General features: G+C 37.5%; 1 protein-coding gene across 1 annotated transcript in view; it reads left to right on the top strand.

The window, feature by feature from the left end:
- The window catches only part of NME5 (NME/NM23 family member 5), a 22349-nt gene that overhangs the window by 2659 nt on the left and 4145 nt on the right, over positions 1-15545 (top strand). The window contains exons 3-5 of the mRNA XM_032837621.1: positions 6559-6764; positions 7454-7554; positions 14872-14990. Of these exons, the coding sequence (XP_032693512.1) occupies positions 6559-6764; positions 7454-7554; positions 14872-14990 (426 nt within the window). The remainder of the gene's footprint in view (positions 1-6558; positions 6765-7453; positions 7555-14871; positions 14991-15545) is intronic.

The following is a 15545-nucleotide window of genomic DNA, read 5'->3' as shown; positions in this document are numbered from 1 at the left end:
GGGGGGGGGGGGGGGGGGGGGGGGGGGGGGGGGGGGGGGAGCAGGCTCCCTACTGAGCAGAGAGCCTGATGCGGCGCTTGATCCCAGGACCCTGGGATCATGACCCAGGCCGAAGGCAGAGTCTTTAACCCACTGAGCCACCCAGGCGCCCCTTTACAGGATTTTTCTAAGCATTTACAAACATTTCCTCCCCCATGAAACAGGACAGTCCTCTTCCCTTGACTTCTTTACAGAGTTGCTCTGATAGCATTCCATGTTAGTATGTATGGCTGAATCGCTCTCATTCTTCTTCAGTTCTGTGTAATATTTCCCTCTGAATGAATGACAATTTATTTACTTGTTCCTCAATTGATGGACTTTAGACTGTTGGTATTATTTTTCGATTACTAAAAACATTTAATATTTTAAAGCCTTATTCTGCAGTTGGTAGAGGTTTGAAAATGTATGTAAAAAGAGCCTTGTTAAAGATTATCAAATAGAATGAAATATTTTGAATACTTTTTGTATCATCCCTATTTGAAATTATAGGTTTTTTCATTCTTATATTTGTATAGTGTCATATTGTCTATTTTGTCAGTGTTTTTAAAAAGAAAACAGGGGGGTGCCTGGGTGGGTCATTTGGTTAAGTATCATGGTCTCAGGGTCCTGGGATCAAGTTCAGAATTGGGCTCCCTGCTCAGCAGGGAGTCTGCTTCTCCTTCTCCCTCTGCCCCTCCCTCCTGCTCACATTTTCTCTCTCCCTCTCTCCCTCTCCCTCTCTCTCAAAAATAAATAAAAAGAAAAAAAAACTTCAGTCTTCAGGAAAAATAAGGGATTTCAGCTGAACTTAGAAGGATAGGTAAAGGCTCAGAGTAAGAATGATAATAAGAAAGTGTGAGGAAGTAGTGCAGGAATGTATAATGAAATATTTTAAAGACTCAGATAAAGAACTTTTTTAATAAGTTTTTAAAAAGATTATATTTATTTATTTGACAGAGGGAGAGAGACAGCGAGAGAGGGAACACAAGCAGGGAAGTGGGAGAGGGAGAAGCAGACTTCCCCCTGAGCAGGGAGCCCGATTCAATTCGAGGCTAGAGCCCCAGGACCGTGGGATCATGACCTGAGCCGAAGGCAGATGCCTAACCAATTGAGCCACCCAGGTGCCCCTTTAATTAATATTGCTAGGATTTTTACCCTTAATCAGGGTAAACTCCAAATAGATCTAAGATTTAAATATTCTTAAATTAAATGATATAAATTCTAGGGGCACCTGGGTAGCTCAGTCAGTTAAGCCTCTGCCTTCTGTTCAGGTCATGATCCCAGGGTCCTGGGATCAAGGCCTGCATTGGGCTCCTTGCTGGGCAGGGAGCCTGCTTCCCTCTCTGCCTCTGCCTGCCACTCTGCCTGCTTGTGCGCTCACGCGCTCTCTCTTGCTCTGACAAATAAATAAATAAAATATTTAATACTTAAAAAAAAGGAAAAAAATCATATAAATTCTAGAAGAAAAGATGCATAAATTTCTTTTCTTCTTGGAGTGGGACAGCTGTTTTTTACTATGACTTATCATCTGGGAGCCATAAAAGAAAAGACTGACAAGTCTATAAACAAAAAAAACTTAGCATAGCCAAATAAACATCATAAAGTCAAAATGTGAAAGCACATGACAAACATGGAAAAAAAGATTCTTAATTCATAACACAAAGGGCTAATCTCCTTTAAATATATAAAGAGTTCCTAGGAAAAGATTTTAAAAATCCATTGAAAATGGGTAGAACAGGATTGCTTGGGTGGCACAGTTGGTAGGGCATCTGTCTTTGGCTGGGGTCATGATCCCAGGGTCCTGGGATTACCTTCCCCCATCCCCCATTGGACTCCCTCCCAGCTGAGGGGGAGGCCTGCTTGTATTCCCTCTCTCTCTGTCTTTCTCTGTCATATAATCCCTCTCTCTCTGTCTGTCTCTGTCATAGAAATACATACATACATACATGCATGCATACATACATACATCTATCTTTAAAAAAAGAAAGAAAAATTAAAAAAAAATAAAACAACACTGAGGGGTGCCTGGCTGGCTCTGTTGGTAGAGCATGCAATTTCTGATCTTAGGGTTGTGAGTTCAAGCCCCACATTTGGTGTAGAGATTTCTTAAACATAAAATTGTGTAAAAAAAAAAAACACAAACCCCACACTAAAATACCATCTAGCAAAATCATAAAGGTAAACTCCTATGGAAGGGAATCTTGCAGTTATGAAGCAGTATTATTATAAATGCATCTACCCTTTGACTCAGCAATTTTTTTTTAAGATTTTATTTATTTGTCAGATAGAGATCACAAGTAGGCAGAGAGGCAGGCAGAGAGGGGGGTGGGGGAAGCAGGCTCCCTGCTGAGCAGAGATCCCGATGTGGGCTTGATCATAGGACTCTGGGATCATGACCTGAGCCAAAGGCAGAAGCTTTAACCCACTGAGCCACCCAGGTACCCCTGACAATTCTAATGATGGAATTCCTCCTGTGACCCATGTATTAATATGAAGTGTCATATATACAGATTATTTTTTGCAGCATTTTTTTCCCCACTTTTAAAAATTTAAATTCAATTAATTAACATAGAATGTATTATTGGTTTCAGAGGAGGTAGAGGTCAGTGATTCATCACTTTTATGTAATACCCAGTGTTCATTATATCACATGCCCTTCTTAATGTCTATCACCCAGAGCATTATTCATTTTTGAGCAAAAGATTGAAAACAACCTAGCATTCAGAGATTGGTTGAATAAGGACTCCTGGATGGCTCAGTTGGTAGAGCATGTATCTCTTGATCTTGGGGTTGTAAGTTCAAGTCCCATCTTGGGTGCAAAGATTACTTGAAAAAAAAAATCTTGGGATACCTGGGTGGCTCAGTCAGTTAAGCTTCAGCTTGGGTCATGATGGTGAGGTCCTGGGATCAAGTCCCACATCTGACTCCTTGCTGAGCAAGAAGCCTGTTTCTCCCTCTGTCTGCCTCTCCCCCTGCTTGTGGTATCTTTCTCTCTCTCACAAAAATAAATACAAAAATATAAATTAAAAAAACCTTAAAAAAAGGATTAGTTAAATAGACTGATGAAGCCATAAATTGAATACTCTGCAACTAATTGTAAAAGGAAAAAAGAGGAACCTCTCCATGTCCTGTTATGGGGAAAAAAGGTGACAGAGCTGTGTACAGTAATCTTTTATGATAGAGAAAAGTAACATATTCATATTCATGTTTGCTAATATTTGCAAAATGAAACACTGGGAGATTAAAAATTGGTTGCCTATTGGAGAGCAAGGAAAATCAGGGTGGATTAGGACAGGGATAGGAATGTAATTGTTCAGTATATACTTTAAAAAAAAAAGATTTTATTTATTTATTTGACAGAGATCACAAGTAGGCAGAGAGATAGAGGGGAAGCAGACTCCCCACTGAGCAGAGCACCCCATTCAGGGCTCGATCCCAGGACCCTGAGATCACAACCTGAGCCGAAGGCAGAGGCCCAACCCACTGAACCACCTAGGCGCCCCCTCAGTATATACTTTTTTATAGTGCTTTGAATTTTTTATCCCTGTAAGTATACTATCCATTACATTTGGGGAAAAAAACAGTGAAGTATACAAATAAGATAAAGCTATTCTATTTAAATTTTTTTAGAAGTCCATCTTTTTAAAATAATTAGTGAAAACCTTAAGTAGTTCATGTTAAATATGCCTAAGAATGACAAATACTGACACATCTTAATTTTAAATAATAGAAAAATAGGATTATACTAAATCAGATGGTTTTGTAACTTCTCAAATTTCTTTTTCTTGATTATATGAATTTCAGTATAAGAACAGATACAAGCACCTGTTTTGCAGTAGCTGGTCCTCGAATGTTAATTAGCATAAATACTAATGTTTAGGGGCACCTGGGTGGCTCAGTGGATTAAAGCCTCTGTCTTCGGCTCAGGTCATGATCCCAGAGTCCTGGGATCGAGCCCCGCATCAGGCTCTCTGCTCAGCGGGGAGCCTGCTTCCTCCTCTGTCTCTGCCTGCCTCTCTGCCTACTTGTCATCTCTGTCTGTCAAATAAATAAATAAAGTCTTTAAAAAAAAAATACTAATGCTTAACACTTTTCCACGTCAGCAGTAAATTTCGTACCAAAGAAAGCTTTGGTATATTGCATGCTTCTTTTTTGTTTTAATTGTGATAAAAATATACACAACATAAATTTTACCATTTTTAAGGGTATAGTTGAACAGTATTAAGTACATTCCCTTTATTGTGCAGCCATAACCACCATCCATCTCTAGAATTTTTTCATCATCTGGAACTGAAACTATGTACTTACTACTCACTAACTGTTTACCCCTCTTCCCAGTCTCTGGTAACCACTATTCTGCTTTTTCTGTCTCTCTGACTTTAACTATTCCAGATATCTCATATAAGTGGAATTGTACAATATTCTGTGTATCATATACTTTTAAAATGGGCTTTTTGTAGTTGGAAGTCCATTGAACCTTAGGCTTTCTTGTTGCGTCTAGGGAAGACCTGAAAAATGACGCATCCTTTCAATAGGTGGCAGTATTTCCTTTGTTAAAAACTAATGGTCGCCTTTCTGATATTATTTAATACAGCTTAGCTTTGTGAAAATGTTCACCTGAATTCTAAAAAATTTTACCTGATCTAATTTTTTAAAAGATTTTATTTTTCGGGATGCCTGGATAGCTCAGTGGGTTAAGCTTCTGCCTTCAGCTCAGGTCATGACCCAGGGTCCTGGGATGGAGTCCCACATCAAGGGCGAGCTCAAGCTCCTTGCTCAGTGGGGAGCCTGCTTCTTCCTCCGCCTGCCGCTTCCTCTGCTTGTGCGCATGCTTTCGCTCCCTCTCTCTGACAAATAAATAAAATCTTAAAAAAAAAAAAAAAGGTATTATTTTTAATCAATCTTCAGCCCCAGCGGTGGGGCTCAAACTCACACCCCAGAGACCAAGAGTTGCATGCTCTACTAACAAAACCAGCTAGGAGCCCCGACCTAATTTTAAAGTAAACAATGGAATTACTGATTCATTATCAATTTTTTTTAAGATTTTATTTATTTGAGAGAGAGAGGGATACAGAATGAGCGGGGTTGGGGGAAGCAGACTTTCTGCTGAGCGTCAACCCTCACTCCCACCCCTGCCAGAGTTGGGGGAACTCGATGCCAGGACTCTGAGATCATGATTAGAGATGAAGTCAAGCACTTAACGGACTGAGCCACCCAGGTACCCCTCATCAATTTTAGTTTAAGAGGAGCTCTTAATTTTTATAATTATGCTCCATTAGATAGCATATCTGTAGCAGGTGGCTTCCTTTGCTTGTTAAGGGGCATGTGATAAGGGCTTACATTATAACAGATGAAATTTTAATTTTTTTTTTCAAAGATTTTTTTATTTATCTGACAGAGGGAGAGATCACAAGTAGACAGAGAAGCCGGCAGAGAGAGAGGGGAAGCAGGCTCCCTGTTGGGGAGAGAGCCTGATGCGGGGCCTGATCCCAGGACCCTGAGATCATGACCTGAGCCGAAGGCAGAGGCTTTAACCCTCTGAGCCACCCAGGCGCCCCAACATTACTGCAATATTATTAACTCTTTTCTCTATGCTGTACTTTTCATCTCTCTAACTTACTACTCATTTTGTAAGTAGAAGTTCCTACCTTTTAATTCCCTTCATCTTTTCACCCCTGCCTCCTACTAACATTCCCTCTGCCAACTGTTCTGTGTTTAAGAGTTTGTTCATTCGTTTTGTTAGATTCCACATATCAGTGAAATCATGGTAATTGTCTTTCTCTGTCTGACTTATTTCATTTACTGTAATGCTCCCTAGGTCTGTCCATAGTGTCACAAATGGCAAAATCTCATTCCTTTCTATGGCTGGGTAATATTCCATTGTTTATATATGTACTACATCTTTATCCACTTATCTGTAGATTGATCCTTGGGTTGCTTCCATGTCTCAGCTACTGGTTTTCTTTTTATTCAAGATTTTATTTATTTATTTGACAGAAGAGAGAGACAGTGAGAGAGGGAACACAAGAGGGATTGGAAGAGGGAGAAGCAGGCCTCCCACTGAGCAGGGAACCCAACATGGGGCTCGATCGCAGGACCTGAGGATCATGGCCTGAGCTGAAAGCAGATGCTCAATGACTGAGCCACCCAGGCACCCCTCAGCTATTGTTAAGAATAGTACAATAAATGTAGGGGTGCATATATCTTTTTGAATTAGTGGTTTTGTTTCTTTGGGTAAATACCCAGTAGTGGAATTACTGGATCATGTGGTATTTCTATTTTTAGTTTTTTGATGAAACTCCATACTGGTTTCCACAGTGGCTGCATGAGTCTGTATTCACATCAACAGCACACGACAGTTGGTTAAATAACTTTGAGAAGTTTATTTGTAGTCTACATTTTAACTTTATCTCTCCCTTTCTTCATAATAAATCTCAAATTTATAATCAAATTTGTGTTAATTTCAAGTTATTAATTATTTAATGAGTTATTATTGAACTGTCATTTGAAATACTTTTGTTGACTTTGTTTCTCTTATAGAGAAGAAAACTGCATCTCAGCCCTGAGCACTGTAGTAACTTTTATGTGGAACAGTATGGGAAGATGTTTTTCCCCAATTTAACAGCTTACATGAGTTCTGGACCACTTGTTGTCATGATATTAGCTAGACATAAAGCCATCTCTTACTGGAAAGAACTTTTGGGACCAAGTAATACCTTAGTAGCTAAAGAGACTCACCCAGACAGGTAACTTTCCTAGGGGGAAAAGTGGAATCCAAGTATAAAAATGAGAAGAAAACAACAACTACTACAACAACAACAGCAACAACAAAAGTGATTTCATTGTAATAGGAATTTCTTTTCTGTTGAAATTTTTCCCAAGACAACTTTTTATATTTTTTGGTTGGGATGGGGTGGGGTCAGTTTTACATTTTAGCTATTTAAATGTCCATCTTAATAGCAAATACCCCAAAAGGTCTCAGGGAATGTTGATTTGTATTTGATTAGACTAATTCTTCTCATCCTTGAATTAAACTGCCACCTAAGTAGGATTTTACATAAGAATATTGGCATGGCTTTTTAAAATAATATTGTTTATAGAAAGCCAGAGAAACAGATTTTTAGCATTATCATTAAAGTTTGGAAATGCAAGGATATTGAATTCTTGCATTTTTTAATAAACTTTGCCTTTTTACTTCTCACAAAACAACACTTCTTCTTCACCCAGAGAACTCCTATTTCCCGGTGTATCCTCCTGCAGATTTAAATATATTTGACCCTCCTCTAGGTAGATTTAAGTTAAAATTCAAAATAGATTAAAACCTCCATATGTGAGAAGTGGCAATGCTTCTGTAAAATTCCTAAGTAGAATGCATATGTAAAGAGTAAGGAAAGGATATCACACTGGATGGTCATCATCTCTAACTTACTTTTAGTCTAAGGGCAATTTATGGCACAGATGACCTAAGGAATGCACTTCATGGGAGCAATGATTTTGCTGCAGCAGAAAGAGAAATTCGATTCATGTTTCCTGAAGGTGAGTTGCTGATGAGTAATTTAGTCAAGTGCATCTCACTATTGTTTGCTTTTTCTTTTATTTGGGTGATGCATCTGGGAAGGAAGATAACAGGGTTTTTCTCCAGTATATTTTGTCATATTTTGAAATTACAGTTACTTACAAACTTGAGGCCAAGAATGGAAAATTCATTATTTTCCTTAGAACTAAATTGTGTCCTGTAGGGAATCTGTTGAGAGGAGTTTACTTTTTTCTTTCTTTTCTCTTTGACTAGCCATGTTTAGGGTTTCTCTTCTCCTTTGTTGGAATTCCTTAGGTGCTCCCTAATGCACCATTAAAGTTTGTTACACATGAAAAAGAGACTCACCCTTGGAAATTATGATAGATTTCCCATTTTTTCTAATACCTTACTGTTTGCCTAATGAACGCTTACGCAGTTGTGAAATTAGTAGGTCTCAAACTGGTTTTTTGTTTCCATCCTGTTATGGAAGTCATAAACCTTTTAGAACTGGGCATAGTAAGGAACAGCATTGAGGTTTTTAGTTTGTTATCAATATTTTTAGATCCAGAAGAAAATTTGGTGATTTCTTCCTCCTCTCTCTCTGCCTACTTGTGATCTCTGTCTGTCAAATAAATAAATAAAATCTTAAAAAAAAAAAAAAAAAGGGGGCGCCTGGGTGGCTCAGTGGGTTAAAGCCTCTGCCTTCGGCTCAGGTCATGATCCCAGGGTCCTGGGATCGAGCCCCGCATCGGGCTCCCTGCTCGGCGGGGAGCCTGCTTCCTCCTCTCTCTCTGCCTACTTGTGATCTCTGTCTGTCAAATAAATAAATAAAATCTTTAAAAAAAAAAAAAAAAAGAAAATTTGGTGATTTCTGTTGTAAAGAAAAAGATGTAAAACATTGGGGAGCTTTGATTTTTTTTTTTTTTTTTTGGCCTGTTCTTTTTCTTTTAAGTCATTTAGGCCTATTCTTCAGTATTTTCTACTGATGATTTATTCAAAGAAAACTGAAATCTGTCTTGGAGATTTAAAAGTCCTGATTTTTTTTTTTTTAAGATTTTATTTATTGAGAGAGAGAGAGCATGAGCCTGGAGGAAGAGAGGGGAGGACAGAGAGAGAGCAAGAGCAGAGAAAGAGGGAGAAGCAGACTCCCTGCTGAGTGGGAAGCCTGCCAAAGTGGGGCTTATCCCAGGACTCCCAGATCATGACCTGAGCTGAAGGCAGATGCTTAACAGACTGAGCCACTGAGGCACCCCTAAAAGTCCTGATTCTTTTTTTTTTTTTTTAAGATTTTATTTATTTGACAGATCACAAGCAGGAAGAGAGGCAGGCAGAGAGAGAGAGGGGGAAGCAGACTCCCCGCCGAGCAGAAAGCCCTACTCGGGGCTCGATCCCAGGACCCTGGTATCATGACCCAAGCCGAAGGCAGAGGCTTTAACCCACTGAGCCACCCAGGCGCCCCAAAAGTCCTGATTCTTAAATAAAAACTGAGTTTTGTTTTGTTTTTTAAAATACTGATTTAAAGGTTTTTTTTTTACTTTCATCTTTTAATTTTTAAATAATATCTGTACCCAGCGTGGGGCTTGAAATCAAGAGTTGCATGCTCCACCCACTCAGATCAAGAGTTGCATGCTCCAGCCACTGAGCTAGCCAGGTACCCCACAAAAACTGTTTTATAGCTATTTGTACACAAAAGGATTTACCTACTTAAATATTTTATTCTTACTGATCTAATTTCTATCACATATCCCTTCCACTAGGTTTTCTTTGGAATTGTTTATTGTGGAAATTTCAAATATAATCGAAAGTAGACAGAATGGTATAATATTCCCCTGATGAACCTATCACCCAACTTAAATAATTGTGATCAGTCTTATTATATCATCTATAACCTCTGCTTCTATTTCTTTTTTTTTTTCCTGTTTTTTTTTCCTGCTTCTATTTCTAATGCTTCCATATTATTTTAAAGTACATCTCAAACATGAAATGTCTTTTTAATGTGATAGTACTTTAGATTTAGTCCTCTTAGTGAATTATATTTTTCCTCTGACTCCAGACATCTAACTTCTTTCTGTTTTTTTCTCTTCTCATCAGTAAAATACAAATATTAGTAGTACCTGCCTAGCTAGGGATATTGTTAGGGTTGAATATATAAATGCGTGTAAAATTCTTAGATTGTTTGGTGCATATGTGCTCAACTATTAACTGCTATTACTGTTTTATTTTCTTTAGTTTTTGTTTGTCTTGTTTTGTTTTAGAAGCTTTTCTTACTCATAGGGTTATATACCTAAGCTATTCTCTTAGATTACCTTTGGTTTTACCTATCGATTTGTCTTCTAGACATGAGTTTAAGAGACATAATTAGACATTTGAGAAGCAGAAGTTGTGGGATAAATATAAATGATTAATTACCTACCACACTGCAGATCTTCTGCTATGAGAATATGAAGTTCTTTGAGTAAATTCTCAGAGTTTAGGATATGAGCTCTCTCTTGCTTAGAGGTCAGTCAAGAACTAAGTGCAAAACCCTATAGGATGATTCACTCAAAAAAGTCACAAAGATATTCAGAGTTCCTAACCCTTGAAAAATGTAGCACCCTTACCTCTCCCTTTCAAAAGAGATGGCTAATTCAAAGCTTTGCTATATTTTATTCCTTCAAATTTATTGAATTGCCTACTATGTGCCAGAAATACAAAGATGAATATTTTAACAAAAGAAGTACAATTCTTTTTTTTTTTTTAAGATTTTATTTATTTATTTGACATACAGATCACAAGCAGGCAGAGAGGCAGGCAGAGAGAGAGGAGGAAGCAGGTTCCCTGCAGAGTAGAGAGCCCGATGCGAGGCTTGATCCCAGGGTCCTGGGATCATGACCTGAGCCGAAGGCAGAGGCTTTAACCCACTGAGCCACCCAGGCGTCCCAAGAAGTACAATTCTTATACACTGAAAGGCATAAAACATTACTGAGAGAACTGAAATACTATCTAAAATAAATAGTTGTCCCAGTCCCATGTTGATGGATCAGAACAGTCAGTATTGTCACGATGGTGGTTCTCTCCAAGTTGATCAATTAATTTAATGCACTTCCTATCAAAATCCATACATTCTTTTATGTAGAAGTTGGCAAGCTGATTCTAAAATTTATCTGAAATTGCAAAAGATTTAGGCAAGGTAAAACAATTTTTAAAATGAAGAAATAGGTTGGAGAACTTCCACTAATCTTATTTCAAAATTTACTATGAGACCACAGTAATTAAGACAGTATAGTACTAGACATATAGATCAATGAAACACAATTGAGAATCTAGGAATAAATCCTTACATTTATGGTCAGTTGACTTTCAACAAAAGTGCCTAGACAATTTGATGGGGAAAGGGTGGTCTTGTCAACAAATTGTGCTAGGACAACTGAATGTCCACATGTAAAAAGAGAGAAAGAACACAGATCCTTGTTTCACACCCCATACAAAACAATGGATCATTGTAACAACAATGGATCATAGACCTAAACATCAGAGCTAAAAATAGCTAGAAGAAAACATGGAAAATCTTCATGATCTTGAGTTGGACAAAGGGTTTTTGCATATAATATCAAAAGCATGATGAATAAGATAATATTGGTAAGTTAGACTACATCAAAATTAAAAGTTTTTATGTTTCAAAAGCCATCATTAAAAATATTGAAAAGATTAGCCACAGACTGGTAGGAAATATTTGCAAATCATATAAAATAAAGGACTTTTATAGGATTTATAAAGAACTCTTATAATTAATTCAATTCAAAAAAGGCAAACAATTAAAAACCAGGCAAAAGATTTGAATAAGCATTTCATAAAAGATACACAAATGGCTAATGAGCACATGAAAAAGTGTTAAAACATAATCACTGGGGAAATACAAATTAAAATCACAGTGAGATACCACTGCATACCCACTACAATGGATTATAATCAATGGCAAGGATAAAGAGATACTGGGATCCTCACACATTATTGTAAAATGATAAAGCCACTTTGGAAAACAGTTCGTGGTTTCTTAGAATGTTAAACAAATGCTTACCATGTAACTCTGTTGCAATTCCACTCCTCTTAGAATTTACCCATCCAAGAAAAATGACAACATAAATCTACATAAAGACACATGTGAATGTTTATAGCAGCATTATTTAGTATAGCCAAAAAGTGGAAACAATTCAGCTATCTGTTAATGGTTAAACAAAATTTTGGATAGCCATACTATAGAATACTATTCAGCAATTTAAAAACAAACTACTGATACATGCTACAACATGGACGAAACTCAAAACATAATGCTGAAAGAGTCCAGGCACAAAAGACAACATACATGATCTGTTTATATGAAATATCCAGGAAAGGCAAATTTTTAGAAATAGAAGCTCAGTGCTTGCCAAGGGCTGGGGTGGGAATGGGAAATTGCCAATAGGTACAAGGGAACATTTTGGGGTAGTGAAGTGTTCTAAAACTGGATTGCACATACACACACATACACTAAAAATTTATTGTATACTTCAGTGGGTAAATTTTATTATATGTGAATAGGCCTCAATAAATTTTCTTAGTAAAATTACAAAAAATAGATGAGGTCCCTTCTCCCTTGGAGTTTACATCTAATGTTCAGAAGATAGCCATTAAACAATAATTACCCAAATAATTGCACAGTTATAATGACTGTATAATTAGTTACTATATGGTAAGTGCTATACAAAGCAATTTTAGGGTATTATAAGAAACTATGATAAGAAAGGCCCAACTGACAAAGTGACATGAGATCCAGGGAAGAACATTCTAGCATATTGAACAGCATGTCTCTCAAGTCATGAGCAAGAGAGAATGTGACACGTTGTATAAACAAAGATCAGGGGAAGATAAATATGAGATTGGAGATGTAAGTAGAAATTACATGGTATAGACTCCTGTGGGACTGTAAATGCAATGAGGAACCAATGAAGCTTTTTAAGGATGGGAATGGCAATAATCAATTTTCATTTTTATTTTTTTTATTTTTATTTTTTAAAAAGATTTTATTTATTTATTTGACAGAGATCACAAGTAGGCAGAGAGGCAGGCAGAGACAGGGGGAAGCAGGCTCCCTGTCGAACAGAGAGCCCAATGTGGGGCTCGATTCCAGGACCCTGGGATCATGACCAGAGCTGAAGGCAGAGGCTTTAACCCACTGAGCCACCCAGGTGGCCCTCATTTTTATTTTTTTAAAGATTGTATTTATTTGAGAGAGGGAGAGAGCACAAGCGAGGGGAGGGGTAGAGAGAGAGAGAGAAACAGATTCCTTGATAAGTGGAGAGCCCAACACGGCTTGACGGGGGCTTAGTTCCAGAACCCTGGGATCATGACCTGAGCTGAAGGCAGACGCTTATCCAACTGAGCTAGCCAGACACCCCTCAATTTTCATTTTTAAATATTACAAAGGGCCTGGGTCCAGGGTACAGTAAATATGGTAAGTGTGGTCTTAACTTTCATGGAACTTACAGAGTAAAAGAGACAGATGACAAATATTTGTGTAACCAAAATAAAACAAAATTATTACAGTGATCAGTACAAAAAAGAGTGCTGTAATGAGACTAATAGGAAAGGAAACTTACTCAAGTCCTTTAAGACATCTAGCTTTTCCTGGCATCCTGATGAAGGACTCTCTCATTGTTAGTTGTCTCATTGGGACTGAGCCCATACACTAATCACACAGAAATCTGTCTTCCCACCCTCTTTTTCCTTGGGCCAGTGATGATTTAAATCTGAAGACATGAGACCAGCAGCTTCACATTCTCATCTTCATCAAAAGTTGCCCATTGATGACATATAAAAATGAAAATAGTCTGTCAGCTAGGTACCGCTCACTCCTTCTCTTGTCCTTCTCCCTGCTATCCCACTTGGGCCTCTTGTCCCATGAGCAAGTGGTCTATTTCCCTGCCTTCCATGGAAGTGCCTCTTTCTTCCAAAGATCAGTCCCTATTCCCTGGAAAACTCATCCATTAATAAAGCTATTTAAAGGAAAAAAAAAAAAGTTGCCCATTGAATGAGGTCAACCTCAAATACTTTCTTCCTGGCATAAATAAATTCTTTGTTGTACTGCAAGTCTGGTTGACATACATTAGTGTTTGAATAAGACTAAAAAGACTAAAATTTTCCTCGATCTTAAATAATTTATTTAAAAATCTGAAAAATAAGAGTAGGAATGTGGCACACAAAAACAGTTTTTATGTGCATATTCAGTAGTTTATAAGGGAGCGAGAACTATGTGTTATTCACTGTTGTATCTATGCCACTTTGTAAAGTGCCTGCTATTATGTCGGGAAGAATTAATTGTTGGAATGAATTAATTGCCTAGATTTTACATGTTATTCATATATATATATGAATATATATAAATATAAATAATATATAAATATATAAATATATATAAATAATATATAAATATATATATACATATATATATTTTATTTATTTGTATGTGGCAAGGATCAGAGATCCACTAAAAGTAGATAGATTTATTTATGTATTTATTAATTAAATTAACATATAATGTATTATTTGTTTCAGGGGTACAGGTCTGTGAATCATTGGTCTTACAAATTCACAGTGCTCACCATAGCCCATATTCTTCCCAATGTCCGTAACCCAGCCACCCTATCCTCCTCGCCCCACCCCCAGCAATCCTCAATTTGTTTCCTGAGATTAAGTGTCTCTTATGGGGAGGGTATGCTCTGCCTCTCAAATTCTCCGTTCATATTTTTCTTTTTCATGACATTGTCCATTGTAATATTTACTGTAAAAAATATGGAAATGCAAATGCAGACAAGGATGTAGTAGAAAACATGATCAACCTTAGCGGGGTTTTTTGGGGTTTTTTTTTGCCTTTTTAAAAAGTTTTTATTTACTTATTTGACAGAGATCACAAGTAGGCAGAGAGAGAGGCAGGCGCGGCGGGGGGCGGTGGTGGTGCTGGGGAAGCAGGCTCCCTCTCAAGCAGAGACCCCGATGTGGGGCTCGATCCCAGGACCCTGAGATCATGACTTGAGATCATGACCTGAGCTGAAGGCAGAGGCTTAACCCACTGAGCCACCCAGGCGCCCCAATCTTAGCGTTTTGATATATATTTTTTGCCAATCTTATGTGGTCTTATTATTTCTCTGTGTGTGCTTGTGTGTTTTTGAACACACTATGTATGCTATGTATCTAGTTCTGTTTCCCTTTAGTTAAAAAAACACAAACCTTTATAAGTATCATGCCACTAAAATTTGTTTCTTTGTAATGATTATATTTCATCATTTGTGTTAGTTTTAATGGGAATACATTTGTTTTTGCAGTGATTATTGAACCCATTCCAGTTGGACAAGCTGCTAAGGATTATTTAAATTTATATATAATACCAACTCTGCTTGAAGGACTCACAGCACTTTGTAAGGAGAAACCAGCAGATCCTTTTGTAAGAAATCTTTTTATTCACTAATAAAGAAATTGTCTATAGTTTTCATATTTAAAACATTGTATTTTTTTCACAGAAAACATATTTATTTACATCCCTAGATACTTCAACATTGCTCAGTCAGGTGGAAGAATAGTTGGGTAGGAAGAACTAGGATGGTATCCAGGGCCAGATGTCTTCCTTGTTTCTTCCTTATGGTACTCCCACTCATTTGAAGACTCAGAGATAATCAAGAAAGGTTATTTCATTCATTTTTTTTAAGTAAGCTATATGCCCACCATGGGGCTTGAACTCACAACCCCCAAGATTGAGAGTGGCATATTCTTCCCACTGAGCCAGCCAGTCACCTCAGGGAAGGTTATTTTAATATCAGCCCTGACAAAATAGTATCTCCAGCCTGTGTTACCATTCTGAAAGGGAATACCCTTTGGAAGACAAAAGATTTAATCTCTCCTACTAACTTTGTCACTTTTACCAAAAACAAAAGATAAGGTTATTTCTTTCTCTCTCTTTCTTTCTTTCTTTCTTTCTTTCTTTCTTTCTTTCTTTCTTTCT

Source organism: Lontra canadensis, unplaced genomic scaffold (assembly GCF_010015895.1).
Source record: "Lontra canadensis isolate GAN:19392208 unplaced genomic scaffold, GSC_riverotter_1.0 scaffold99, whole genome shotgun sequence".
NCBI lineage: Eukaryota > Metazoa > Chordata > Mammalia > Carnivora > Mustelidae > Lontra > Lontra canadensis.
Note: the sequence above shows the minus strand (reverse complement) of the source record. Positions and strands in the feature narration are given on the sequence as shown.